General features: G+C 42.2%; 2 protein-coding genes across 9 annotated transcripts in view; both read left to right on the top strand.

Annotated features, from left to right (window-relative positions):
* Positions 1 to 18,484, top strand: part of ltbp1 (latent transforming growth factor beta binding protein 1) — a 92,899-nt gene extending 74,415 nt beyond the window's left edge. For all 7 annotated transcript variants that reach the window (XM_086121996.1, XM_086121993.1, XM_086121997.1 and 4 more), the window contains 10 exons: positions 516 to 644; positions 7,161 to 7,298; positions 7,823 to 7,984; positions 9,614 to 9,703; positions 9,881 to 10,009; positions 10,400 to 10,540; positions 10,847 to 11,023; positions 12,482 to 12,634; positions 17,617 to 17,766; positions 17,875 to 18,484. In XM_086121996.1, the coding sequence (XP_085978122.1) occupies positions 516 to 644; positions 7,161 to 7,298; positions 7,823 to 7,984; positions 9,614 to 9,703; positions 9,881 to 10,009; positions 10,400 to 10,540; positions 10,847 to 11,023; positions 12,482 to 12,634; positions 17,617 to 17,766; positions 17,875 to 18,047 (1,442 nt within the window). In that variant the 3' untranslated portion in view covers positions 18,048 to 18,484. The remainder of the gene's footprint in view (positions 1 to 515; positions 645 to 7,160; positions 7,299 to 7,822; positions 7,985 to 9,613; positions 9,704 to 9,880; positions 10,010 to 10,399; positions 10,541 to 10,846; positions 11,024 to 12,481; positions 12,635 to 17,616; positions 17,767 to 17,874) is intronic.
* A 2,451-nt stretch (positions 18,485 to 20,935) lies between these two features.
* Positions 20,936 to 25,810, top strand: part of rasgrp3 (RAS guanyl releasing protein 3 (calcium and DAG-regulated)) — a 30,587-nt gene continuing 25,712 nt past the window's right edge. The window contains exon 1 of one of the 2 annotated variants that reach the window (XM_086121556.1): positions 20,936 to 21,029. The gene's annotated coding sequence lies outside the window, so the exon portion shown is untranslated. Of the gene's footprint in view, positions 21,030 to 22,823; positions 23,244 to 25,810 lie in introns of those variants that run through there. The other variant, XM_086121557.1, reaches the window with a different exon arrangement.

The raw sequence follows: 25,810 nt of genomic DNA, 5'->3' as shown, positions 1-25,810 counted from the left end.
CTCAAAATGGGGCATCACTTTACCCTTTTTGTCATTCGGCACAGACAGGGGAGTAGTGGTGCGTGAATGTTGCCGGATCCATTTGTGAGAGGCTTAAGTTAGAAGCACAAGAAGATACACACTTTAAGTAAAATACAAGAAACGTCAACATGTAGGGTGGCCACGTTTCAGCAGTTAGAGCAGATCCTCCTCTAAGCAAAGGGTCTGCTGTTTTAACCCTGATCTGTCCGAGTCATGCGACCTATGTGGCGACATACTGTACATGGTTTAGTACCGCCAGAGGGTGAATGTGCGAGTGCATGAACAAGGCGCTTTGAGTGTGTTACGGACATGTTATTCAATAGCTGATTCAAAATGTCTAAATTGGTGGCTACTGTAAAAATATCAGAACATAGTTTTCCCGTCATGTACTGCTTGTAATTTATTGTTATTTTACTGTCAAGTTCTTGATATTGTAGTATTTCTACTGCAAAGGTAAATCAGTGAAGTAATATAAGTTCTCTTTTGATCAACAGATATTGATGAGTGTGGACTCAATGAGACTTTGTGTAGTCCTCATGGTTTCTGTGAGAATAGATTGGGTTCATTCAGATGCCTCTGCGACCAGGGCTACCAAGAAAGCCAAGATGGCCAAAGCTGCACAGGTAAGTGTCCCATCTTATAATATAACGAAGGAAGTAGCCTACCTCAATTGAATGCAATATCTTCCCTGATTATATAACAAAATCTTTGAATCCAAGATAGGTTGACCTTTGTAAATTATGCACAGAAACCTCAAGGTCAAGGTCATCTTTATTGTCAAATATGCTTACGTATGACATGCAGCATAGATTAAATTTCTTCCTCGCAATCCTCAGTGCAAATATGCATGCAAACATGCTGCGCGTTAAACACACACAGCTAAGAAGATAGCAGCTACACTGTTACGTACAGTGAACTCTGTAATTTCGGTCACACGACAGTCAACCACCGATTTGTTTACTTAGATGTAAACATTTGACTCCTAAGAAATCACAAAAATAGACCGATCATGATGTTTTCACATTTGAAATCCACAAGTAGTCAGACCTGCGATTTAGCAGCTCTCCGAGTCACAGAACTTGATGACCTGGAGTGTGGTCTTGAGTTTCTTCTTTTTAATTAAGATAAGAAAACCTTTATTAGTCTCGCAATGGAGAAATTCCCAATTCACAGCAGCAAAGTTATGAAAGGAAGAAGTAGAATAATAATAATAATAATAGATTTTATTTATAAGCGCCTTTCAAGACACCCAAGGACACTTTACAATAACAAAAAACACAAAACAATACGGGTCGGGGGAGAGATCTTGCCCCAAGTGGAGGAGTTTAAGTATCTTGGGGTCTTGTTCACGAGTGAGGGCAGGAGGGAGCGAGAGATCGGTGCAGCGTCTGCTGTGATGCGGACGTTGTATCGGTCTGTCGTGGTGAAGAAGGAGCTGAGCCAAAGGGCGAAGCTCTCAATTTACCGGTCGATCTACGTTCCAACCCTCATCTATGGTCACGAGCTATGGGTCGTGACCGAAAGAACGAGATCCCGGATACAAGCGGCCGAAATGAGTTTTCTCCGCAGGGTGTCCGGGCTCTCCCTTAGAGATAAGATGAGAAGCTCGGTCATCCGGGAGGGGCTCAGAGTCGAGCCACTTCTCCTCCACATCGAGAGGAGCCAGATGAGGTGGCTTGGGCATCTGATTCGGATGCCTCCTGAACGCCTCCCTGGTGAGGTGTTCCGGGCATGTCCCACCGGGAGGAGACCCCGAGGAAGACCCAGGACACGCTGGAGTGACTATGTCACCCTGCTGGCCTGGGAACGCCTCGGGATCCCCCGGGGAGAGCTGGAAGAAGTAGCTAGGGAGAGGGAAGTCTGGGCTTCCCTGCTAAAGCTGCTGCCCCCGCGACCCGGCCCCGGATAAGCGGTAGAAGATGGATGGATGGATGGACAAAACAATACGGGTTGAGCAGCGGCAGCCAAAACGCGCCAGCGTTCACTCAACCCGAAAGTCAGAAAGACACAAGGGAGGGAGAGGGGGAGAAAAAAAAACCACGCTCGAACTACCCTCATTTGAGGATAATTTGAGTGAGGCAAAAAACTGCACAAGCATATGACAGTTACAACAGGTCACAAGACATAAACAATGAAGACGGTGAAACTAAACAACAAAATATATGAGCTGCTGGAAAGGCAGCCACTCTCGCAGCGCCATTTTGAAGTCAAAATAACAAAAATAACACAACACAACACATAGGACACAGACAGTCGTGCAATCTTCACCACTTTTTTCTTTTCTTATACTTTTCTGCATACACTTTGTTGTCTGAAGCAGTTATAGATGAAAGGGGAGAGGATCAAAGTGTCCTTTCACCAGTAGATCAGAGACGTCATGCTGAAAATGTGCACACGTCTGCTACAAGCTAAGTTTTGAAAGCAAACACGAAGCTGTAGCGTCCATTGACGAAAAGAGATTAGTTCACTTCTCCTGTCCCACGTAATCCGCTTCAAACTCCAAGCCGCGACTCCCATTTCCAAATCCGCATCGGCGCTCCGCGCTAACGCTCCTTTCTTCTCATCGTCGGCTCCTCAAGACTTACATCCATCCAGCTGCAGACCGTTCAACAGCACCGATCTCTCCGCTGAACAAAGCGGAGCTGTGAAAAATGCTGCCCATTACAGGCGCAAGACACAAGCGCCCCGGGACTGTCCAGCAACGACAGTCAAATGGCGCCGACATTCCTCCCAGTCATAAACAGTGCTGGTATACCCATGCTGCCGAGAAGGCGCAACCACCGAGCACAGAGTCTCCTCCGTGCTGAAAATCGTGGCCAAAAAATGCTGAAAAAAAGTCCACATGACGTAACAACAAACACAAAGTGACAAAACAAACACAAAAACAACAAAAAAGCAAGGCTCATGAGAGCACTTGCCGACGGCTGCCTACTCGGGCGCCATCTTACCAGTAAGCATTATTTGTGTTCGAATGGGTGCCGCAACAGGCTTCCACGTCAGTGCATTATTCATGTCAGATAGAGGCGAGTAGATGTACTGATTTCATCCAGCACACTTTGCAATGTGTTGCTGCAAGGATCTCTGCTTCCTCCTCAAACCAAAAACATTTTATTGGTGACTCGTCTGTCAGTTAAAAAAAAAGGAAGAAGAAATAGCCTACGGGTAATAGAACTTTGTTCGATCTGGTTTGAGGTTCCCATTCCTTCAGAGATCCGTAAACTTTTTTGATGCCGTATGTGTTCTTGTATTGATTTAGAGCACGGGACATCCAGTGCTTCTTATTCAGACTGCTTACAAATTGTACGTTTGACCAGGAGGTTATGGATGCTGCAGCTTCCCTCAGGCTAATTGGAAACATACTGCTCTGATTTACTCCTCGGCACGATGAACCTTCCCACATACTGCTATCCCAGTGGCAATTTACTTGACCGTAATCACCACAACGCTCTAATTCCATGCAGTGTGTGTTTTAAACACACAAACTTCCCATCTGTCATCTGGCAGCCCCGGCTAGGTTGCACCTAAATTCGGTCCAGCCAGCTGCCTCATTCACTGCCAAGCCTTCACTGCACTGCGGCTAGAACAGATGGACTCACTTACAAACAAGCACACGATCGTGCAGTGGTGGTTTACCGCGAACCATTTAGAATGCTTCTCGTCTAGCTGCCTTCCGTCCTTTCTGTCTATCCCCGCTCTCCTTGACACTTGTGTTTTCTATTATTTTTTCCCTCCCCTCATTGTCCACTTCATATTACTTCAGTCTCTCATGGTCTTCTTGTGGTTTATCCCTTTGCACCGTGTAAAATCTCCATCAACCTTTCCATCTTAAATGTCCTACATTTGACTTGAACGGGCAATTTAATTAGACGTTCCATGCTCGGCTCTGACATGAGGATGAATCTGTCAAGGAAACGCGGAGAGATTAACTGTGGCGATCTAAATCCAAGGTCAGCTACCTTTGTCACACACTCGGAATTTAAAGTTTTATTTTCTGGAAAAGAGCTCAGGCCGCACACAAATGTCCATTTGTTAAGTACACAGAAAACAAGAGATGACAAAACTAGTAAGCAAACTCAAAAGCGTTTCAAAGGGAGACAAGAGGAATGTCTGGTGTTCCTGCCATGTCTGTTGCGCAGCATCCCCGATATTGATGATGGTTGCTCACGCTAATTGACACGGTCTTCTATTTACACAACACCGCATATTGACTCATGTTCTTGAAATGTTTGCCTATTTATTCGAGATACCTCAAATAACACGAGCGCTTTCCACTCATCACCCTTGACATGTTTATACAATTTGACTGGAGTATACACGTTAATATTCAATATAATTTGGAAGCTGGTTGATTAAAGTTGTTGATTAAAGGGGATAAGAATTTATGCCCATGAAATATTTGGATCTCACCAACTGTTTTTCACTTGATCATTATGGGGTGTTGTGGCAATAATTTTGAGGGGGCAACTCTATTGACTCCAATTTGGAATGAAGATAAGGCGGTGAATATTTATGCAAGGCACTGTATATTACTGATACAGGAGGCGTGATTAATCTCGAGTTATTCATCAAAACTGCAGCAGTTTTGTTGAACTATTAATCGTCAAGGTCATGTGTTGACAGAAGGGACGGCACTAGGATGCGACAGCTGCATAAACATGGAGGAAATTCACACGATCGTATGAAGTCGTGTTAAAAAAAATGCAAAGGAAAAAAACGTTTATACAAATGTATTAATCATTTAGATTTTTGACACTAAAGGTGTCATGACCACTTCTTGCTGAAATATTCAAAACAAATGCACATACAGCAACATTGCTCCAGCCGCCGGCCCTTTGCTGTCTCACATCTGCCCTTGTCTGTACACCTCCCTGTGGTTCTCTTGTGTGGTGTCATGCATGCAGTACAAAATGGTAAAAACTGAATTTCCCCTTGAAGTTAAACGTTTGTATTTGATTACATATGTGGCATCCACCTATTGTAGTTTTCTTGAAATTCACCCCAGGTCGAAGATTCTCTAAGTCCCTCAAAGCCAAACTGTAAACTTTATTATTACCGTATTTTCCGCACAATAAGACGCTTTCGAATAAAAGGAGCATCTTCAATGAATGGCCTATTTTAAAACTTTTTTGAGATATATGACGCAGCACTGCATTATAAGGCGCATAGAATAAAAGCTGCAATAATGGCTGCGGTTGTCCTATGCATCCACCAGATGAAGCTACGCTCAAGGAAATACACTACAATACAGCTTTATTTATATAGAGCCTTTCCAACCACTGCAGCTGGAACAAAACCATGAGAACTGGTCACAAACATAGACATGAAACATATAAATACAAATGGCATTGCAAAACAAGAACTGAAAGACAATAGTTATGAAGACAATTGATTCAACAAAAAGGCACACCAAGCTTGTGGGCTCACATCCACAAGGGGCTAAATATCCTTCGAAGTCTTGCTTGTCTCCTTCTTCTTTCGTTTAGTCAGTAGTTAACTATGCTTTTGGTCTTATCTTCCTATCATAATTGCTGCGCAGAGCTCAGAAAGTGGTTGTTTGTTTGAGTGTGTATTGGCGAATGCACACGTCAATTAGTGTCAGGCAGAACACTTTTGTTACAAATGGCTCCTGCTAATAATCACCACTAGATGGCATAGGAACACGAACAGGAAAACAACTCAATGGGGACTATAAAGAGACTGTAATTAACGCTATATCAGTGGCGGATGCTGGTCTGTCAAGGAGGGGAAGCTCAATTTCGGCCTACATCATAAAATGTGTCCGTTTTTATACATGAATTCCACTTTCCGTTCCTTTTCAAGAAAATAATCTGTGACCCTGTCTACCAACAAATCGTCTTTTCCAGGGTCTTAACTGTGGTGATATCAGTCAGTCTGCGAACACAAGAAACTACAATAAAACACACCAGAAATAAAATATTAATCTGTCGCTCGTCGTTTTCAACAGAGTGTCGCAAAGATTATGAGAAGAAGTCTCCAGTTCAACTCAGAACAGAATGAGAATTGAAAAATGCTCCCGCGGATGCCTACACCAAAAGATCGGTGATTGGCTCATTTCGCTGTCAATCTAAAAGAGATTCCGCCTCAGACAGATCATCCAATCATGATTCAGAAAAGCTCAGCGTCCGGGCCAGCCCATAAACGCCCCCTGCCCATCGACTGCCAGAGACGCTGAGCGTCCGGTGGGCGGGACAAAACCAGCATTTATCCAATGACTCGTCTCGTTTCAACGCATTGGGACAACGGGCTCTGAACTCTCGACGCCCAGCGTCCGCGCTGTAGACGCTCATTGTCCACACAGTTTAAAGCACAGAGAACCTGCGGGAATGAATGAGAAGAGAGTTGCGTCGTAACTAGTCATAAAAAGCTGATTCGGAACAAAAGTTGAGTGCGTTGTAACGCATATTTAGTCAATGACATATACACCCCATTGTATGTACACACATATATTTGATCACTTGTCTTTTGACATTTTAGGGGAAGCTGAGCTTCCCTTGCAGTTAGACCAGAGGTGGGCAAACTACGGCCCGCGGGCCAAATCCGGCCCGTTGGTCTTTTTAATCCGGCCCGCCGAAGGTTGGTACACAATTATGCTTCGATGTCAACAACTGCATTCATTTCATTTGGACAGTTACTTGAAGTTGCAGAGCATAGGGAGGAAGGCGGAGACGATACGGAAGCCCGCAGTAGCGCCAAGTCAAGCAAATCCCGTTCGATACGACGGAATAAAGTCTGAAAAACGTGCCAAAAAATGCAAAATACTGCTTTTTAAATAAAGAAATCCAATTAATATTACGTCAAATTTAGTTCACCCTTTTGATCCGGCCCTCCATAATATTTTCTGGTTGTCATGTGGCCCTATGCAAAAAATAATTGCCCACCCCTGAGTTAGACCAATTGCCTCTGTGCCATATACGGTATAAGGCGCGTGGGATTTTGGGCGCACTGTCGGGTTTTGGGAAAATTGAATGCTTTTAGGTATGCCTTATGGTGCGGAAAATACGGTACTCTTATGTATTGCACACTATCCCCGATGTTTTAGCTGGATTTGAATGGATAAAGACAACATACTAAGCATAAAACATAATTGTTTTTTTTTTTAAACTCTCATTCCGCTACAGATGTTAATGAGTGTGAGCTGCTAAGTAGTGTCTGTGGAGAAGCTCAGTGTGTGAACATAGATGGTTCTTTCGTCTGCACGTGTCCCAGCGGCCAAGAGTATAACGTCATGGTCGCCAGATGTGAGCCCGTTCCCACAGGTGAGGAATTATTGGTCTTGTAATTGAAGTACCTCCTGAAGTACTGTACTGGAAATGTCTTTGTCATGATGAACTTGGAACGTGAAGGAGCATCATTTCTAACCTGAGGCGACATCAGGTGGCTGAAGCCGAGCCCAGCTGGTTTAGGCAGGAGTCAGGGAAACACAACCATTTACATTTTTTACCATTTACACCTACCGCTAACCAATTTGAATAATTCAGCGCATTTTGGGATGTGCAAGTAAGCCAGTGTTCCCTCCCATTTTTCCCGGAACCTCACTAAACATTGAAATCTTTACTATATGCCAGCCATTGACCTCATTTTCGCTCTTCCAATGCCAAGAATATCATCGAAAGTGGTTGTATAGAAAATGCTCATAAGGCCTCCGTTTTTGAGGTTAATAGTGTCAAATGGATGTGCACTTGTGGTCATCTCTTTCTTCACTTTGCATGAATGACATGAATCACAACATTTCGGACTTTCCGCCACAAAGCATCTCTTCTGCTGTGTCTTTGCCTTCCAGTGTCATCAGTCGAGCGAAAAGAATGCTACTTCCATCTGAATGATGAAAACTTGTGTGAGAGTGTGCTTACAAGCCATGTCACCCTGCAAGAGTGCTGCTGCACACTGGGAGCCGGCTGGGGTGACAACTGTGAGGTTTACCCCTGTCCTGTCAATGGCACAGGTAAGTATTTTGGCCTGGAAATGATGATTCAACATAGAGTACCAGTTGCATAAAAATCTAACTTGAAAATGATATTATGAACTGAATCCAATTTGTGAGAACTGAAAGGGTTGTGGTGCATATTGAAGCGTTGTTGTTACGTCGTCGTTTCCGATTACTTCATTTATTTAGTTATTTTGTGAATGTCGCTGCATCTGCCCTTTGTCTGTTCAGCATTTCTTCTTATCTTATCTTATTTCTTCTTACATAAACTGAAAACTGAAAGTGATGCTCAGTTTACAGGCTAATGGGGACGATTTTTCAAGGGGAAGCATTTGCATAAAATAATTGACAAATACAAATAGAAAATCATCATTGTTTTTGTTTTTGGTTTTTTTCATGTCTTTTTAAGGCCCCCTTGGTGGTCTTTATGCCTTTAGATGAGCATGATAATCTATTAAATGATCCAATTCTGTCAATTGTGTGGAATTGATTGTTGATGAAAATTGAGTGCATGACTTGGCTGCTAGTGGCAGTGGCGCTGTTGAATCATCAAGTTTGTGGCCCGGAGAAGAACAATATGAAGCCAACTATGGGCTGCATCCATGCAGGCTGCTCTGATGGCACAACTGCTTGCACGGTTCTGCTCAATAGGACACTTCCATGGAAACAGAAAATATAGATATTGAAGGTTACAAAAAAAGGTGTTCATTGAAAGTTCAAGTGCCTCATTATTTATTGATCCTGTAAAATATATTCACTTTACATTCCAGTTTTTGACAGTATTTCTCATTTTCTTCCATAAATCCATATTATTAAGGCTGCACGACACTGGAAACATATGCAATATGGGTGTTGAGTTCCGCAATATCGATAGTATTGCGCTATTTAACCCTTTCATGCACACTGTAACCTGTTCGCATGATAAGCTGTCCACTGTAGTAACCACTCTGCCTGAAAGTGTTAACATATACCGAAAGAAATTGCATCTTTATTATGATTATGATGATGATGATTATCAAACGAAATATTATATTTTTTCATGAGAAAAGCAGGCTCAATGCATTCTTATCTAATCAAGTCTTTTTTTGTGTGTGTTTATGTGTCAGTAATGCCCCGAGATAATGTTCTCCAATTGGATGGCAATGTGCATTGAAGGTTTGGTCTGATTGCTCATGGTCAGATCACAGCATACAATTCCAGATGAATTTTATCGCACGTCTTTGCGATACGCCGTTTTGCACATGCTATTATTGCGATGATGATATATTTGCGCGATGTGATGCTTGATCAGTTGGAAAGCAGCAAAACAGTGCAGGACTGATCAAATGCAGCCGATTGTGACATCTGTCCATTCTAAAAACGGATCTTCATAATGGCAAGCTAGTGGTCAGCACTTAGAGTACAGCAGAAAAGCAGTTTGTGTTGAGCACGCTGTAGTCACAGAGCTAGCAAGCTTTAATATTGGGTGACACCTGTTTGAGCTTTGTCTCACTTATACGATCTGAAAAAGTGCCAAATGTCATTCCAGATATTGAGACATTATATTTCACACTCGAATTCCATGAGCTGAGCTTCTCAAGCAACGGATTTTTATTTTTATTTTTTTTGTGCTGCCGAATTAATATCCAAATCCCTGCCTCATTTCAGACCAGTTCAACCAGATGTGTCCGTCTGGAAAAGGATTTATCCCAAGTGGAGATTTGCCTTATGAAGTCCCGACAGCTGAGAGCTACAAAAGTAAGCTAAGAAAACAAATCCTATCGCTTGGGGTGTGACATTTCATGAAAAAAAATTGTCAGTGTCGTTATTACAATTCTTTGACCTTGTACGTTGTGCGCAGCTGCGTGCCAAACATTTTCTGAAACGACTGTAAGCTCAAATTGCACATCGTGATTATTGACATGCCTTTTGCAGATGCAGACGAGTGCATGCTGTTCGGTCAGGAGGTGTGCAAAGGAGGCTTCTGTCAGGACACGGTGGGCAGCTACGAGTGTTACTGCAAGACGGGACAAGACTATGACCCTGCCAAACTGGAGTGCAGAGGTGTGTGTGCGCTCGACTGCTTTCACCCAATATACTGGATAAAATTTTCTGTCAAATAATTTAACAGCTGTGATGCAGGCGAAGATGTGGGTTCAGATATCGGCCCTGACCTTTCTGTGTGAATTCAGTTTGAATTGTGTTCTCATTTGCGTGGGCTTTTCCGTGCATTTTTTTGGTCAACCAAAGAATCGGTGTGAGTGCGAAAGAAAGATCTTTTGCCTCCACCCCTCACCCAAAGTCAACTGGATAAACTCCAGCTCATGGATAAGCCATAGAAAAGGACAGATAGATCGTTAGTGTCACACCAAAGGATTTTTTTTCATTCTAGTGTTGAGTGTTTTACCACAAAGTAATCCACGTTTTGTTTTATCTCTAATTATTTTCTACTAGACATAAATGAGTGCCTTGATGAGTCGGTGTGTGTTGGCGCTCAGTGTTTGAACACCGAAGGGTCATACATTTGTTTCTGTAATCACCCTATGGTGTTGGATCCCAACAGTAACAGCTGCATCTTTGTTCCTGATGTAGCAGGTAAGATTTACGTTTTTGCTCAAATAAAGCTAGACGAGTAATAAATTATAATGTGATTTTCGCACATATTTTGGATCTATGTTTAACCCTTTCAGGGACAGCCGTTACTACAGTGGACAGCTTATCATGTTATCAGGTTACAGGGTGCATGAAAAAGTGAAAAGAAGTGTGTGTGTGCGTGTGTGTGTGTGTGTGTGTGTGTGTGTGTGTGTGTGTGTGTGTGTGTGTGTGTGTGTGTGTGTGTGTGTGTGTGCGTGTGTGCGTGTGTGTGTGTGTGCGTGTGTGTGTGTCCGTCCCTACCCCCAGACCAACATGAGGTGGGACAGATGGACTTCCAAGGTATCTGCTGGCAGAAGGTGACAGAATCCATGACATGTACTCTGCCGGTGGGTCACGACAGGAAGACAACATTCACAGAGTGCTGCTGTCTCTTTGGAGAGGCATGGGGAATGGACTGTGCCTTATGCCCGCCCAAAAACACAGGTACACTATGCCGTATAGTAAACAGGACACTGTTACTGTTACAGTATGTAATACCAGGTTGAATCTGCCACACGATCTGGGATTTCTTATTTGACTGCAAATGGCAAAACAGGGCCTAGAAAGTGGCTTTTGGACATTGGCTTTTGTAGCAGTAATCTGCTGTAAGCGCTCCTAATTTGCGATCTAGCGACTCCCTCCCACACAATGCTCCTGTTTTCCTCTCAGCTGCCGGCACTCGTTGATCTTCATTTGCACCTTGTCCAATACTCTGGCTGCTAAATGGAGAAGTAATTGTTTAAAATTCGCTCTGCTCTTTTGAGTTTTCATCAAGTGCACCCAAGAACTTTTTATAGCTCATCAGCAGTCCAGTCTTAATTTCTTGCCTTAATGTGTTTCTCCTTTGTGATACGACCCTGCATCCTGTATGATTGTAGTTCCCAAGAAGCGTCTTGTGCTCCCATGATCTCTGTGCTGTACTTCAGGCCACTATCCCATACCTTATTTAAATTAAGTACCAATTCCTTGATTATATCAACTTGCTCTGTCGATCCGTTTACAGACTTGGCCCTCCACAAGACTTCTTCTTCCTCTTTGGGTTTTCATCTGTTGATGCATCGTGATTATTATTGCCACTGGGTATTGTCCAGTTATGTTCATGGCCGGGTGGCACGGTGGTCGACTGGTTAGCATAACCGACATCACAGTGCAGGGGTGAGGGGTTCGAATCTGGCCTTCTGCCTTCTCGTGTGGAGTTTGCATATTCTCCCTGTGCCTGTGTGGGTTTTCTCCAGGCACTCTGGCTTCCTCTTACACTTGTGGTAGGTTAATGGAACACTCGCAATTGTCCGTAGGTGTGTTTGTGAGTGTGAATAATAGGTTGCCTATGTGTGGCCTGCGATTGGCTGGCAACCAGTTCAGGGTGTACCCCGCCTATTGCCCACAGATGGCTGGGATAGGCTCCAGCACAGCCGCAATCCTGGGGCAGCATTTTCATTTGAAATAAACTGGCGGTTTCTTAACTGCGGCATCGTCTGGCCTGCATGGACCCACCATGAGGTCTTTTAGCAGATTTCAGTCTCTTCTTACATATGGATGAGTGGTGTTGTCCAGCTGTTTTGATCCAAACTTAGTGTGGATAAATGTGATTAGCTGTATGAACAACCTCGGGCTGCACATTGCTTTGTTTTTAATAGATTTTACAAGTTCATTGAGTTACCTGGCTTTTAATCAAGGTGTTTTTTAAGTCCTATGCTCAGTTTGAATGGCACTGGACTTTGACTGTTAACCAGTATTGGTAGCTAATGGAGCCTTTGGTTCGAGTTCAATGCTGTTCTTGGTTGAGTTTGGTCGTCTTGGTAATGTATTAGGCTAGCAATGTCTTTTTGCTTATTTTCTCGAAGTACTGCAGTGTTTTTTCCCCGAAAATATCCTCAACTTTTTTTCTTTTTGCTGTCTTAGCTGATTATGCGTCCATGTGTAACCTTGCCGGGCGGCATCCTTACGGCCATGATGCCCTTGTCGCTGGTCCAGTGGATGAATATGAAGTGAGCCCGGACTATTCACCATCACCTGAGGAACATCCTGCCCTGCCGTTTTATGACAATGAGGAATGTAAGTACTTGTATTTCTATTTCTATTTCTCAGAAGAAAATTATAAAGGCAGAACTGGCAGGCTGTAGTTTTTTTAAGAACAGAGAGCAAGGTTAATATGGACAATATGGACAACAACTTTCACAATAGTTGAACTGATGAATTTTGGAAAATAAGGTGAATTGATTGGAATTTTGTAGCTACCTGGAAGCTGTAATGACCCAATTATAATTTAAGAAAATTGTTATTTGTAAAAAAAAAGTATTTATTCTTAACTGAATTACTTCAAACATGATTGAGTTAGAGCTACTAATAACAATGTTCTGCTCTTTTCAGACCTTTATGCGCTGTAGCCAAATATCCATCCATTTTCTAATCCACTTCTCCTCACAAGTGACACGGGGGGTGCTGGAGCCTATCCCAGCTGTCTTCGGGCAGTAGGCGGGGGACACCCTGAACTGGTTGCCAGTCAAGCGCAGGGCACACTTAAATGAACGACCATTCGCACACATACATAATCATACTTAGGGACAATTTCGAGTGTTCCATTAACCTGCCATGCATGTTTTTGGAATGTAGGAGGAAACCGGAGTACCTAGAGAAAGCCCACGCAGGCACGGAAAGAACATGCAAATTCCACATAGGAAAGCTGGGGCTTGTAATAGAAACCTGCACCTCTGCACAGTGAGGTTGACGTGCTAACCCATAGGTGTCAAACTCAGGTCCTGGAGGGCCACTGTCCTGCATGTTTTCCAAGTCTCCCTGTTGCAACACACCTGATTCAAATGATCAGATCATCAGCAAGCTCTGCGGAAGCCTGACATTGAACCTGTTCATTTGAATCAGGTGTGTTGCAACAGGGAGAATTGGAAAACATGCAGGACAGTGGCCCTCCAGGACATGAGTTGGACACCTACAGGTATGTGCTAACCAGTCGACCATGGGCCGCCTTGATGCCAAATATGATGAGGTTTAAATTTTCAACAGGAGGGAGGCTACAGTCGAAATTGGCTAGATTTGTCATTTAGGAAAAACAGTTGTTCAAGTGCACACTTAAAGTCACTAAATTGGCAAGACCATGTAAACCGCATTGTCACTATTCTTCCGATTGGCAGGTTAGCCAAACTGCATCTATCGCTCACATTGGCAAACTATAGCCACATGTTGGTGGAAACATTCAACTTTGGAGGTTCTGCTGTACAGGGTCCTCAATTTACCCCCCTTAAATGTCAACAGGATTGTCAGTGTTCATTTAAAAAGGTATTCAGATACAGTAACTAGTTATATGTTAAAAACATAGTTCACAATGTAATCCAGGTTCCATTAAAAAGTAACTTGATTACGTTGAACTACCATCGGATTACTCCAATATGAAAAAAGAACAAAACAAATTACATATATATGTGTGTGTTTTTCATACCTTGCCACATGAACAGTGTTTGGTATAACTTGTGACATGGAAAGGTCAAATTAATCTTCTGAAGACAAACTTAGCAGTTAATTTTAATACCCCGCCCCCGTCTCGCACGTGCACACAAATAATCACACATTTTAATAACTGTATAATAACTCTGCATCTGACCATTATTTCTGAAACTGTCATAGATTACAGTTATCCTGATATACATAATATATGTATATATCATGAATACATGTATTGATATACAGTACATGTATTCAATTACTCCAAAGTCTGATTGAAACAATGTTCAGGTGAAAAGAATCAACCTTCTATTTGGGCTCCAGAACAGGGAGGTTTGCCTCCACCTTGTTGTGGAACAGAATGTGACTTGTGTACCTTTTCTTGTTACACACACACACACGGCTATCTTTTGTGTGACTAGATTCTAGTTTTATCTGAGTGTTTCAACTAAACAGTTGATGAAAGAAAAAGGGGCACACTGACCGGCCAGCTTTCCCCACTGACCACAAACATCACCCAAAGTTGTTCTTCAGTGCTTTGCTGCCATCTTGTGTGAGTAATGTTGCAATTTTCCCCTTCTAACAGGATTCTGACAGTGTGCATCATTATGCTCTACTGAGGTCCAAATTGGAAACTGATCAGCTGCAGTCGAATGTCATTTAAACCAGGCATCAAGCATAACTAAGTAATTTCTCTTGTAGTGGTTCACATACTGTCGCGTTCTTTCAAGCAAGTGACTTTGGCTGTAATCCCAGAAAATGTCCTCTGCACAATTGTCCTTCAACAGATGGGAGATCACAGCAGTATATAGTTTACTTTTTACCACAATGTCAGCCATCGTAAATGTCAGTTCCATAAAGGCATGTTAGGTTAACCCGGAGGTCGGCAACCTGCGGCTCCGGAGCCGAATGCGGCTCTCTAGCACCACCCTAGTGGCTCCTTGGAGCTTTTCAAAAATGTTTGAAAATGGAAAAAGATTGGAGAGGGAAATCTATTTTAATATGGTTTCTGTAGGAAGACAAACATTATTAACTTTTTCCAATGCTTTAAAAATGTGTAGAATAAATATTAAATTTCAACATTTCTGTCAACGAAGATTTGCGGCACAGCCTGTGACACACGTTTCTATTAGCAGGGTGGGGTACCAGACAGGTGGCTGTTATTTCGAGAAAAAAAAAAGAAAAGGGAGTTTCATGTCCAATTCACCGAGGGGGCTGTTATTTCGAGAAAAAAAAAGAGAAAAAGGGAGTTTCATGTCCAATTCACCGAGGGTACTGGCATAGAATGGGAATCTGGAGGGCAGATAGGAGCATTTTTAAACGGTACACGTGAGCAACGATAGTTAACACGCTGCAAAAGCGCGTCCCATGCCTCGGCACGCGCGTGTAAGTGTGTGCGTATGCTCGCGTGCGGTAACTGGTCAATCTCGGGAGGCTGGTTGATCGAAAAGTAGATCTTCGGTCAAAAAAGGTTGGGCAACCCTGCGTTAATGCACTGCAGGGGAAAAAAAACATTTAATCATGAAGGCTCATTGTGTATTTGTAGCCAACGTAGTCATTTTGATTGTAGGCTAATATAGCTAATATAGATACATACAGCATGTGTTTCCTTCATTATAAGGCTTTTAATTTTTTGCAGCTCCAGCCGTATTTGTTTTTTTGGTCCAATATGGCTCTTTCAACATTTTGGGTTGCTGATCCCTGGGTTAACTCTTTCATGCACCCTGTCTCCTGATAACATGATAGGCTGTCCACTGTAGCAATCGCTGTCCCTGAAAGGGTTAATTGAAGACTCGCCATAGTCCATAGGTGTAAATAGGTCTGAATAATTATCCATCCATTTTCAACACCGCTAATCCTGAACAGGGTTGCAGGGGAAGCTGGAGCCTATCCCAGCTGACTTTGGGCGAAAGGCGGACTACACTCTCAACTGGTTGCAAGTCAGTCGCAGGGCACATGTAGAGACAACCAATTATTCACACCCACATTCACACTGTCACTGAGTGGGAACCGATCCCACGCTGCCCGCACACAAGTCAGGCGAGTGTACCACTATACCATCAGTGATGGGTCTGAATAATTAATAGAATTTCAATCACCGTTGCAATGCAACAGAATCATTGTAGTTCTAGTGTGAATGGCTATTTCTTAGGGGTGTTAGGTAACGATCTGACACAAAGCAATACATTGCTCTTTTTGAACGACCCATTTCCAGTTTGTGAACAAAGATGATGTCTTTGGGATGCGCGCGCATTGTTGGCTCTTGATGTACACTAGCCGACTAACTGAAAAGGATTGTGAAATTCATTCTAAAAAACAAACATTGCTCCGTTGAAAGCAACTTTATCGTAGGGGGTGACAGAGTGGGAGGAAGATGTTACAAAGTGGTCTGATGTTCATCTTTATGTAGTGGAGAAACCTACTGTTTTCATTGCTCGAGCCATTGTCAACAGAAAGGAGAATTACATCCTCACAGCTACCTACTTGCATAGCAGAATGAGTAACGTAGACGGCTTGTCTTCGAGTATTTTTTTTTTTTTAATTTATGCTTGTTAAATAAAGAGAACTGGGAGTCGCATCAAATTGTTATGACGATGATCTCGGTGAGTCCGCAATGTCGGACTACTTTTAAGTTGCTGAGGTGTTCTAGGATCCCCAGGTAAAACGGTTAAGGTAAACATCACATAAAAGACTCAAAAGCTTAACTTACATGGAGCTAGTGTGCACCGAAGCTCATTGCTGAATGAGTTAGCTACCAGTTACTAGCTAGCACTAGTAGCAAACACCTTGCCATTATTTCTAATTTAATCAAGTATTGTAATTACAAACATTATTGATCTGCCAAGTATAATCAAATAACCCTTCTAAATAATAAACACGACATTGGCAAACTCACAACCGTACATTGAATATGTCGTGCAATTGACTGGTGACCAGTCCAGGGTGTACAGTCTCTCTCCATCTCACCCGTGACCCTTACGAGGACAAGCGGTCTTGATAATGGATGAATGACTCAACTGTATTTATAGAGCACTTTAAAGCAACCACCTTCCATCCCCTCTGAGCCGCCGCTTAGTTCTTGGTACGTCTAATAATGTCTGGTCCGCAGACCTGAGGCGGGTAGGTGTGTAGGGGTGGAGGAACTCAGAGAGGTAAGGTGGAGCGAGGCCATTTTGAGATTTGAAAACAAATAATAGGATCTTAAAAAGAACTCTAAAATGTATGGGACGCCAGTGAAGGGATGCCAGAGTAGGAGTTATGTGCTCCCTCTTACAAGTACCAGTCAAGAGGCAAGCAGCAGCATTGTGGACCAACTGGAGACGCTTAATGGAGGATTGGCTGACTTCAAAGTAAAGTGCATTATAGTAATCCAGCCGGGATTACTGTAGGTGGTAAATACACTGTAAAACCATAGGAACACAGAGTTTTGTTAGACATGATCAAGTTTTGAAATTTGAGTTTACTAAGACATGAAGATGACAGTTGATTTTCTGTTTTGGTCCAGACCAAGAACCAAATTACAGGCATCCTTCACGACATTCATTTAAAAAATGCAAACTTTGTCATCATTAATGTGACAGATCCATTCAAGGCATTCGAGGGCTTGCGAGCAGAGGAGTGTGGCATATTGAACGGCTGCGAAAACGGTCGATGTGTTCGAGTCCAAGAGGGTTACACCTGTGAATGCTTTGATGGCTACACGTTGGACCCGCCTCGCATGGCCTGCATCGGTAAGAGCCGAGTCCATATGCAACGCACGCACATTGCACAATGTCGTTCCGCTGAAATGATTTCATTGATATGATTACTGACGTGTCTCTCTTTTGTCTATCCCCCAGATGTAAACGAATGTTCGGAACTCAACGATCGCATGTCGCTGTGTAAAAATGCAAGATGCATCAACACAGTGGGTTCCTACCGGTGTGTATGCCTTCCAGGCTTCACTCCCTCTGAAAAACCAAACTATTGTTTGGAGACAGTGACACGCCAAACATCAGCACACACACAGTGAGTGTGAATTGACTGGACTGGGCCACAAGAGACTGAAACACACACACACACACACACACACACACACACACACACACACACACACACACACGTACACACCTCCTGAAAAAGCATTTTTGAGAAGAGCAGCTTCAAAAAAAGTTCTCAGATTCAATCAGCAACATGAGTGAAATCTTCCTGGTTTGGTTTCTAGCAAATTTGCCCAAATTGCAAAACACTTGAAACGTATCTGAACATTGCACTCATATGAGTCTCATTTTCTTTCTGCATTCCCCATCTGTTCACTGTGAGTGTGATGACTGACTTCTTCTATTTAATAGATTTGAAATATATATATATGACATTTTTAATACTTAATGTGGGTGTTTTTGAATAAACTAAAATGTATGATCTCATAGGTGGTATGTTAATTTGACTATAAATATTCCATTGCCTTCACCTCGTTTGTCATGTCATTTCAAGAAATGTTCTTTGCACAGAGTGTTACTTCAAAAGCTGAACCCCAAATTTTTCAAGGGTCACACTGCCACCAACATTAAATATATGTTAACCATACCATGGACCCCTAAGGAAAATGTAGTCTTCAATTACCTAACGGGCACAGTTTTTAAATGTGGGAGGCAACTGGAGTACCTGGAGAAAACCCACACAACCATAGAGAGAACTTGCAAACTCCCCAAAGGAACAGGGCAAAGAATCGCACCACCCCAATCCTGGAATGCCGACGCAAATGTGTTCACCACTTGTCAATCATGCACATGCTAACATCAGCTGATAGTTTTGACTGCCATTGAACTTGCCTTTGAGCTCCAACAGGAAGCACGAACGAGGGTTGGAAAGTTTTTCAATTTGAATGTTTTTCAAAAGTAATTATTTGACCCTGTAATGTCAAAAGGTCAAATGACAAGGACAGGTTTTGACACCGCTTTGCAGATCAATAGTTATTTTGCTCATGTGCCTTCTTCACATGATGCAGTGGTAACTCGAAATTGGCTTCTTTTTTTTTTTTTACTTCAAGCTTAGCCTGTTTCTTTTGTTCCTACAGAGTTGATGCCCTCGGAACACGCATTTGCTTTTTTTGCTTTCATATCGAAGAGGACATTCGACAAATGCACTTTTCATGTACAGCCAGTGCCCGTCCACATAGTCTGCATGCAACACCCAAGATGAAATCGCAAATTACTTGATATGTACCGTGTTGTGAAGAATATTAACACGGTTGTATGAAATGTATGTTTTCTTTTTGGCAGGTGTTATTAAAATGACATCCGCGTGTGTTCAAAGGCCATATTCACATTTCGACAAACTGCGAAAACCTGATTATTTTGTCCATCTAGTACAAGTGAATATGGTTATTTAAATTCTTTTAAGAGGTCAAATGTCTGCTTGTCCATTTAATTCAAACTGGTTTCTTCAAAGCATCACATTGAAGCAATGCAGGCTGGTAATTTTTGACGAACAGTTAAATATAAAGGCGATTGGTTTGAGTGTCTCTTGACATTGTAAATCCATCCATCCATTTTTATGGTCCGCTTATCCTCACAAGGGTCGCAGGGTGTGCTGGAGCCTATCCAAGCTGTCTTCGGACAGTAGGCGGGGGACACCCTGAACCGATTGCCAGCCAATCGCAGGCCACACAAAGATGAACAACCATCTGCGCTGGAAAATTTAGAGTATTCCATTTACCTGCCACGCATGTTTTTGGAATGTGGAAGGAAACTGGAGTACCCGGAGAAAACCCACGCAGACACGGGGAGAACATACAAACTCCACACAGGAAGGCCGGTGCTGGAATTGAACCCGGCACCTCTGCACTGTGAGACAGAAATGCTAACCAGTTGACCACCATGCTGCCCCAAATGGACAATGTTTGCTTATTTCATTTAGTATAGTGTAGGCCAAATGATTTTTAAAAATGCGTTTAAAATGACTTTTTCTTGAGGTGCTCATGCACACATTAATACTACCATGGCATAATGGGTAAATGCTACATTTGTAGCATTTAGCCAACGAGTATGTTTGAATGTGTTTGTGGATACATTCAAAGCATTTTCCATTCAAAATATTTCTACTCCACATTGACAGGTCCACACTTCTATAATTTTAGTTTGTACAATGCCGTGAAAAAGTATTTGCCCCCTTTCCTGATTTCTGCGAAGAAGAATGGGCCAAAATTCCTTCACAGCGATGTGAAAGACTCATCACCAATTATCGCAAACACTTGATTTCAGTTATTGTTGCCAAGGGTGGCACAGCCTATTATTAGGTTCAAGGAGCAATTACTTTGTCACATAGGGACAGGTAGTTTTGGATTTTTTTTTGTGCCGTTATAAATTAAACTGGCACTTAGAAAGTGCATTTTTATGTCCTTGGTTGTCTCTGTGTGATATTTTTTTTTTTTTTGTGATGAATTGAAACATTTGTATTTGATAAATATGCGAAGAATACGGAAGTCAGGAAGGGGGAAAATACTTTTTCACAACATTGTAGGTGGTTAGATTTTTTTAATATACCAATATTAGGTAACTTGTTATGATTTCTCTTTTGGACAGGTGTGATTCTGGTATAGCCACCCTCTTAATGTATGATGTTATTCACTGTGATCTAAGCAAGGCTCAGGGACTTGTGAATGCTCAGACCCGTGGAAAATTGGAGGGAACGCTGTCCTGCGTGCTGTCATTTTTCATCCTTCATGTCACCTTTAAAGAAAATTATAACTATTCTCATTACCCATTACCCCTTATTTCAGTCACTAGCCCCCACAGCCAATTTTGTCCAGCGTCTAACCTTTGTTTCCCAGTAAATGGACAATCTATTAATAGATGCAAAGTGTGAGAGACGGCGGGTAGAAAGAGAGAGAGAGAGTGCACGAGGAAGTTACTCTACGGAGTTCACCTCTTCGTGGAATACTATTTTGTGACTCTGTGAGGTCGGACAACTGAAGATTATGGGACGGATGGCGGCTTGCGTGGCTCACTGAAAGGTAAGTCTAGCCGGCCTCTGTCATGCTGTAGTTGTTTTACAATGAAAATCCTCGGAGGACCACATCATGTTCAGTTTACTGATCTCTTACTGTGGTATCAATAGAAGGCTCGTAGCCATGGTGGAAAAGATGCGTGAATATTTGAAATATGGATTTTCAAGGCTATGTTCCAGTTACATGTCATTTAAAAATCACAATTGGGTCATACAGTATCACCTAGTTTTAGAGCTGCTTGTGTTGGGGTGATCACCACAGCAATTGTTGGTCTTCTGAAGATATGCTAAAATCCATGTCGTCATCCTGAAAATAATGGCCTCAGTCATATTTTGACCCCCACACCCAATTGTATTTGATTTTTTAATGTAAGAAGTATTTTTGTTTTTGCCTTCCACAATCCTCAAGATGCTGGCCATCTCTGCTAAAATCATTCTTAGATCATGCAATTCCACCCCATGCAATGATATTATTCATAAATATCCCTGGAGAACCCAAGAACCCTTTTCTTCTTTGGAAAATGATGAATTATACATTAAATGACTGCTATATGTTCCCTGAACACCAAAATATGTTTTTTCAATCCTAGTCATTTTTAATCCTAGTTTAGGATTTGGGCCAAATTTGACCCTTTGGGATTTAAGGGTAGCATTTGAGTAGCATCATTTATAGGGGCCAAATTTGACCCAGTGGGTTCTCCAGGGATATAACATTGATGTTTGTAAATCAATACGTGGTTCAGTTTTTTATATTTTCTCATCCAAAAAAAAGAGTTAGGCCATTATGTTAGGAAAATGATGGTGTACTGTACTGTACTCTTGGTCAAATAGACTTGGTTTTGTTAAAAGTGCAGGCAAGTGAACGGAGCAAATGTGGCCAAAAGCAATCATTGGTTGCCTAATCATTGCTTCCCGGAGCCCTTTTAACAGGACAATCATTTCCTGTACCTACTTTACAAACTACTTTACAAAGTGTTCCTGGCCCCTGGAGACAACAGATTGTTACAAGTTGTTGTGTAGATTTTCCATTGTATTTCTGAATGCCCTCGAATAGAACTATTCAACTATTCATCCATCCATTTTCTATATCACTTGACCTCACTAGGGTCATGGGTGAGCTGGGAGCCAATCCCAGCTGCCCTTGAGTGAGAGGTGGAGTACACCCTGAACTGGTTGCCAGCCAGCCACAGGACAAATAAGCATTCACGCACGCATCGAAAATTTGGAGTCACCAAATAACCTTACGTGCCATTTTTGAAAATTCCACACAGCAGGGCCTGAGATGAGATTCAAAACCCTGAAGCTCTTGACCGTGAAGCTAGCCGCTATGTCGCATTGTAGCCGTGATTGAGAACAATCAACATTTCTCTCCATTTGATCAGTAATTAGTATGAGTAGAATGCCTGCATTCACACACATGCACACACTAACCCCAGAGCGCCAATCTCCCCGAACCCCTTTTGAAACCGTGAGACAATAAAAGTAGGGCTTGTATTCTTTTTGTCCAGCCAGGCAGCAGGATGTGTGGTCGGTGTATTTTGTTTAGGCAGACATTTTTAGAAGCCCATAGGGACAAAACAATGCAAATTACGTCATTAGAGGGGAATATGGGATGGGCTGACCCTCACACACACGAATCCAGAACAATGGAGACACATGCACGCGTGCACAAATGCATTCTATGACCACTCCGTTTGGGAAGTGGGCAGAATAACAAACCCGATAGGACAATGAGTCACTCAAAAATGTTTCACTCGTTTGGAAGTATGACTCTCGTGTTGCTTGTTAAATCAGCCTGAATTTTACTGGGCTACAATAGTCGACCGCATGAGCAAATCCACAAGCGTATTTTGATTCAAGTTTGTATGTTTCCTGTTTTGCTCTTCTCCTCCACCTTGTGTCGTCCCTATATTTAGCCCCATCAGGCAAGCTGACTCACGCCGACAGGACAACTAAGTTGGGCAAACAATTGAAGGAAGCCTAAAAAACTATTTGGACAAACATGTTACAAACAGGGATCAGTGTGAAGTGAAGCTGTTGTAGCTTTGTGTGGCTGAGGAGACAGCTAAAGGACGGATCGATTCATAGACCAAGAACGATAAATGATTAAATTCTAAAGCCAATAACTGGAGACCTCAGCTGGATTTACTGGCTGCTTTGTGGATCAAACGTTGTTGTGGATACGATTTAAACGGTTCATCCTCACAGAATCGTAGATAAGGTAAGTAAGTTGTCAGCTTTGTGGTTGTTTGACCTTGAGATAGAGAATCGCTGAATTTAAAAAGGCTGTCATCACTCGTGAAAAATAAGAATTGGAGTAATAGTAGCAAGACGAGAAAAAAAATAAATGCGTCTTTCCACTCTGACTTCAACTAAGTCTTTCTATCCCACATCTAGAAAGGTGTTGGGAGCTCCTCATGGGTGTGTGTACACATGATTTCATCATGTACAGCAGGTGCTGTACATGATGATTGTGTGAAATAGAGTAAACATGTTTTTGGAGGTAGCAGGTGAGCCTGCAAAATGTTTTATCCGGACGCAATTGATCCCTGAATATGGAACTGGAAGGAGCCAGATGGTGGCACTAGAAGAAGGGTTTCTTCTAGTGCCACCATCTGTTGTTTATGCATCACAATAACTGCACTGATAACATGTCAACCAGCGTATGGGCTTATTTCAGGGTTTTCGTGCATGTTTTCATCAAAATTTGTAAATTAATTAAATCATTTCCCTTCCTTGTTACATTTGAGTTATTGCTATTTTTTGAGGTGTGGGGGCAAAGAATTTAGGAAATGAGTCATTCTTATTGAGAGCACAAAATGATTAGTTGGCATCGTAAGTTCATTTTTTTCTGTCTCAGATTCTGTTCCAAAGAGAACATGAACAGATTTTTACAATTTTTTTCCAAGGATAAACACAATCTGTTCCAAGTTTGATGTTCAATCTTAGTTCAGTTCAGATTTGGAAGCATTTTTTTTCTCTGCGAAAAGAATGCATTTTTTTTTTTTTTTAACTCCAGGCTCAAGTGTTGCCAACTTGCCACAGGCAAAGGTGTAAGCTGTTGTTGTCTGACTTTCGGCTTTGTCCCTTTTTAGGAACAGTAATATTTGTTAGCTTTCATGGTTTGTGCGTGGGAGGACCCACATGTAGGGAAGCAAGGCAGAAAGGCTCTCAAAAGCATTTATTTTCAAAAACATAAAAATTTTTAAAAAAGGACCACAGTGCACTTTCGAATACTAAAACCGTATTTTCTGCACTTTAAGACGCCTCTAAAAGCATTCAATTTTCCCAAAAGCCGACAGCGTGCCCTATAATCCGATGCGCCTTATATATGGTGTTCCAGTCTCTACATTCCCCATTGAGTTTTACCTGTTAATGTTCCTATGCCATCTATTGGTGATTATCAGCAATTGTAACCTAAAAGGGTTCTACCCAACACACACACTCAAACAGACAACTACTTTCTCAGCTCTGTGCTGCCATTATGATACGAAGATAATGCCAAAAGCTTAGTTAACTACTGACTAAACAAAGGAAGAAGGAGACAAGCAAGACTTCGAAGGATATTTAGCCCCTTGTGGATGTGAGCCCTTTTGTTGAATCAGTTGTCTTCATAGCTTTTGTCTTTCATTTATTGTTTTGTAATGCCATTTGTACTTCTATGTTTCCTGTCCGTGTTTGTGGCCAGTTCTCAATTGTTACAGCTGCTGCGGTTGTGAAGGTTCTGTTTCAATAAAGCAGTATTGTATTGTATTGTATTCCCTTAAGTGTACCACCATCTAGTGGATTCATAGCACAACTGCAGCCACTATTGCATTATATTCAATGCGCCTTATAATGCAGTGTGCCCTAAATATTAACTCAATTCATACAGGCAGCTCGTGAGCAATACAGCTCACAAGTTGAAGTCGTCCGCTATCGCTAGCTTGTAGTCGCTAGTTAGCCTGTTTGTGAAATTTCTTCTGTCTCCGGGCCCTGGTGCATGATTACCGCATTTTTCGGATGATACATCGCTCCGGATTATAAACCAGCCCAAAAAATGCATAATTAAGAAGGAAAAAACATATATAAGTCGCACTGGAGTATAAGTCGCATTTTTGGGGGAAATTTATTTGATAAAATCCAACACCAAAAACATACCTGTCATCTTGAAAACTACAGAACAACAGGCTGAATAAGTGTACGATATGCTAAGGTTACATGACGCTTAAACAACGAACTGTGAATGTGCCTGGTATGTTCACATAACATATTAAGAGTTATTTAGACAATTATAGCACAAAGTACATGCTAACAAATTTACCAAACCATCAGCGTCACTCCAAATCACGAAATCCAATGAAATCTTCATGCTCTGGGTCACTTTTAAACAACTCCGTCAACTCCGGAGGTAGAAGATGCAGCGCTTCCTCTTCTACGTCGCTTACGTCAGAGTCATCGTCAGTTGTTTTTCTCAGTTACCGCCAACGTGGAAAGTGTCAACACAGGCCGAGAGCACCCTCTTGTGGTTTAATGTGAAAATAACATGTGACGTGTACAATCTGTTAACCATTTCACACATAAATCGCTCCAGAGTATAAGTCCCACCCCCGGCCAAACTATGAAAAAAACTGTGACTTATACTCCGGAAAAATACGGTACCTTCGGGATCCAAAAGTGACATTGATCTTTTTCCTCTCTTGGCATTATTGTCACACCTAGCGATGCAGCAAGACTGCACCATTTTAAGAGCAACCAAAAAGTGTGTTATGCAATTAAATGCTTTCCACCCAAGATAGTGAGCAATAA

This window comes from Hippocampus guttulatus, chromosome 10 (assembly GCF_054856545.1).
Source record: "Hippocampus guttulatus isolate MCC_2025c chromosome 10, RoL_Hgut_1.0, whole genome shotgun sequence".
Taxonomy (NCBI): domain Eukaryota; kingdom Metazoa; phylum Chordata; class Actinopteri; order Syngnathiformes; family Syngnathidae; genus Hippocampus; species Hippocampus guttulatus.
This window is presented reverse-complemented; position numbering and strand designations above follow the sequence as displayed.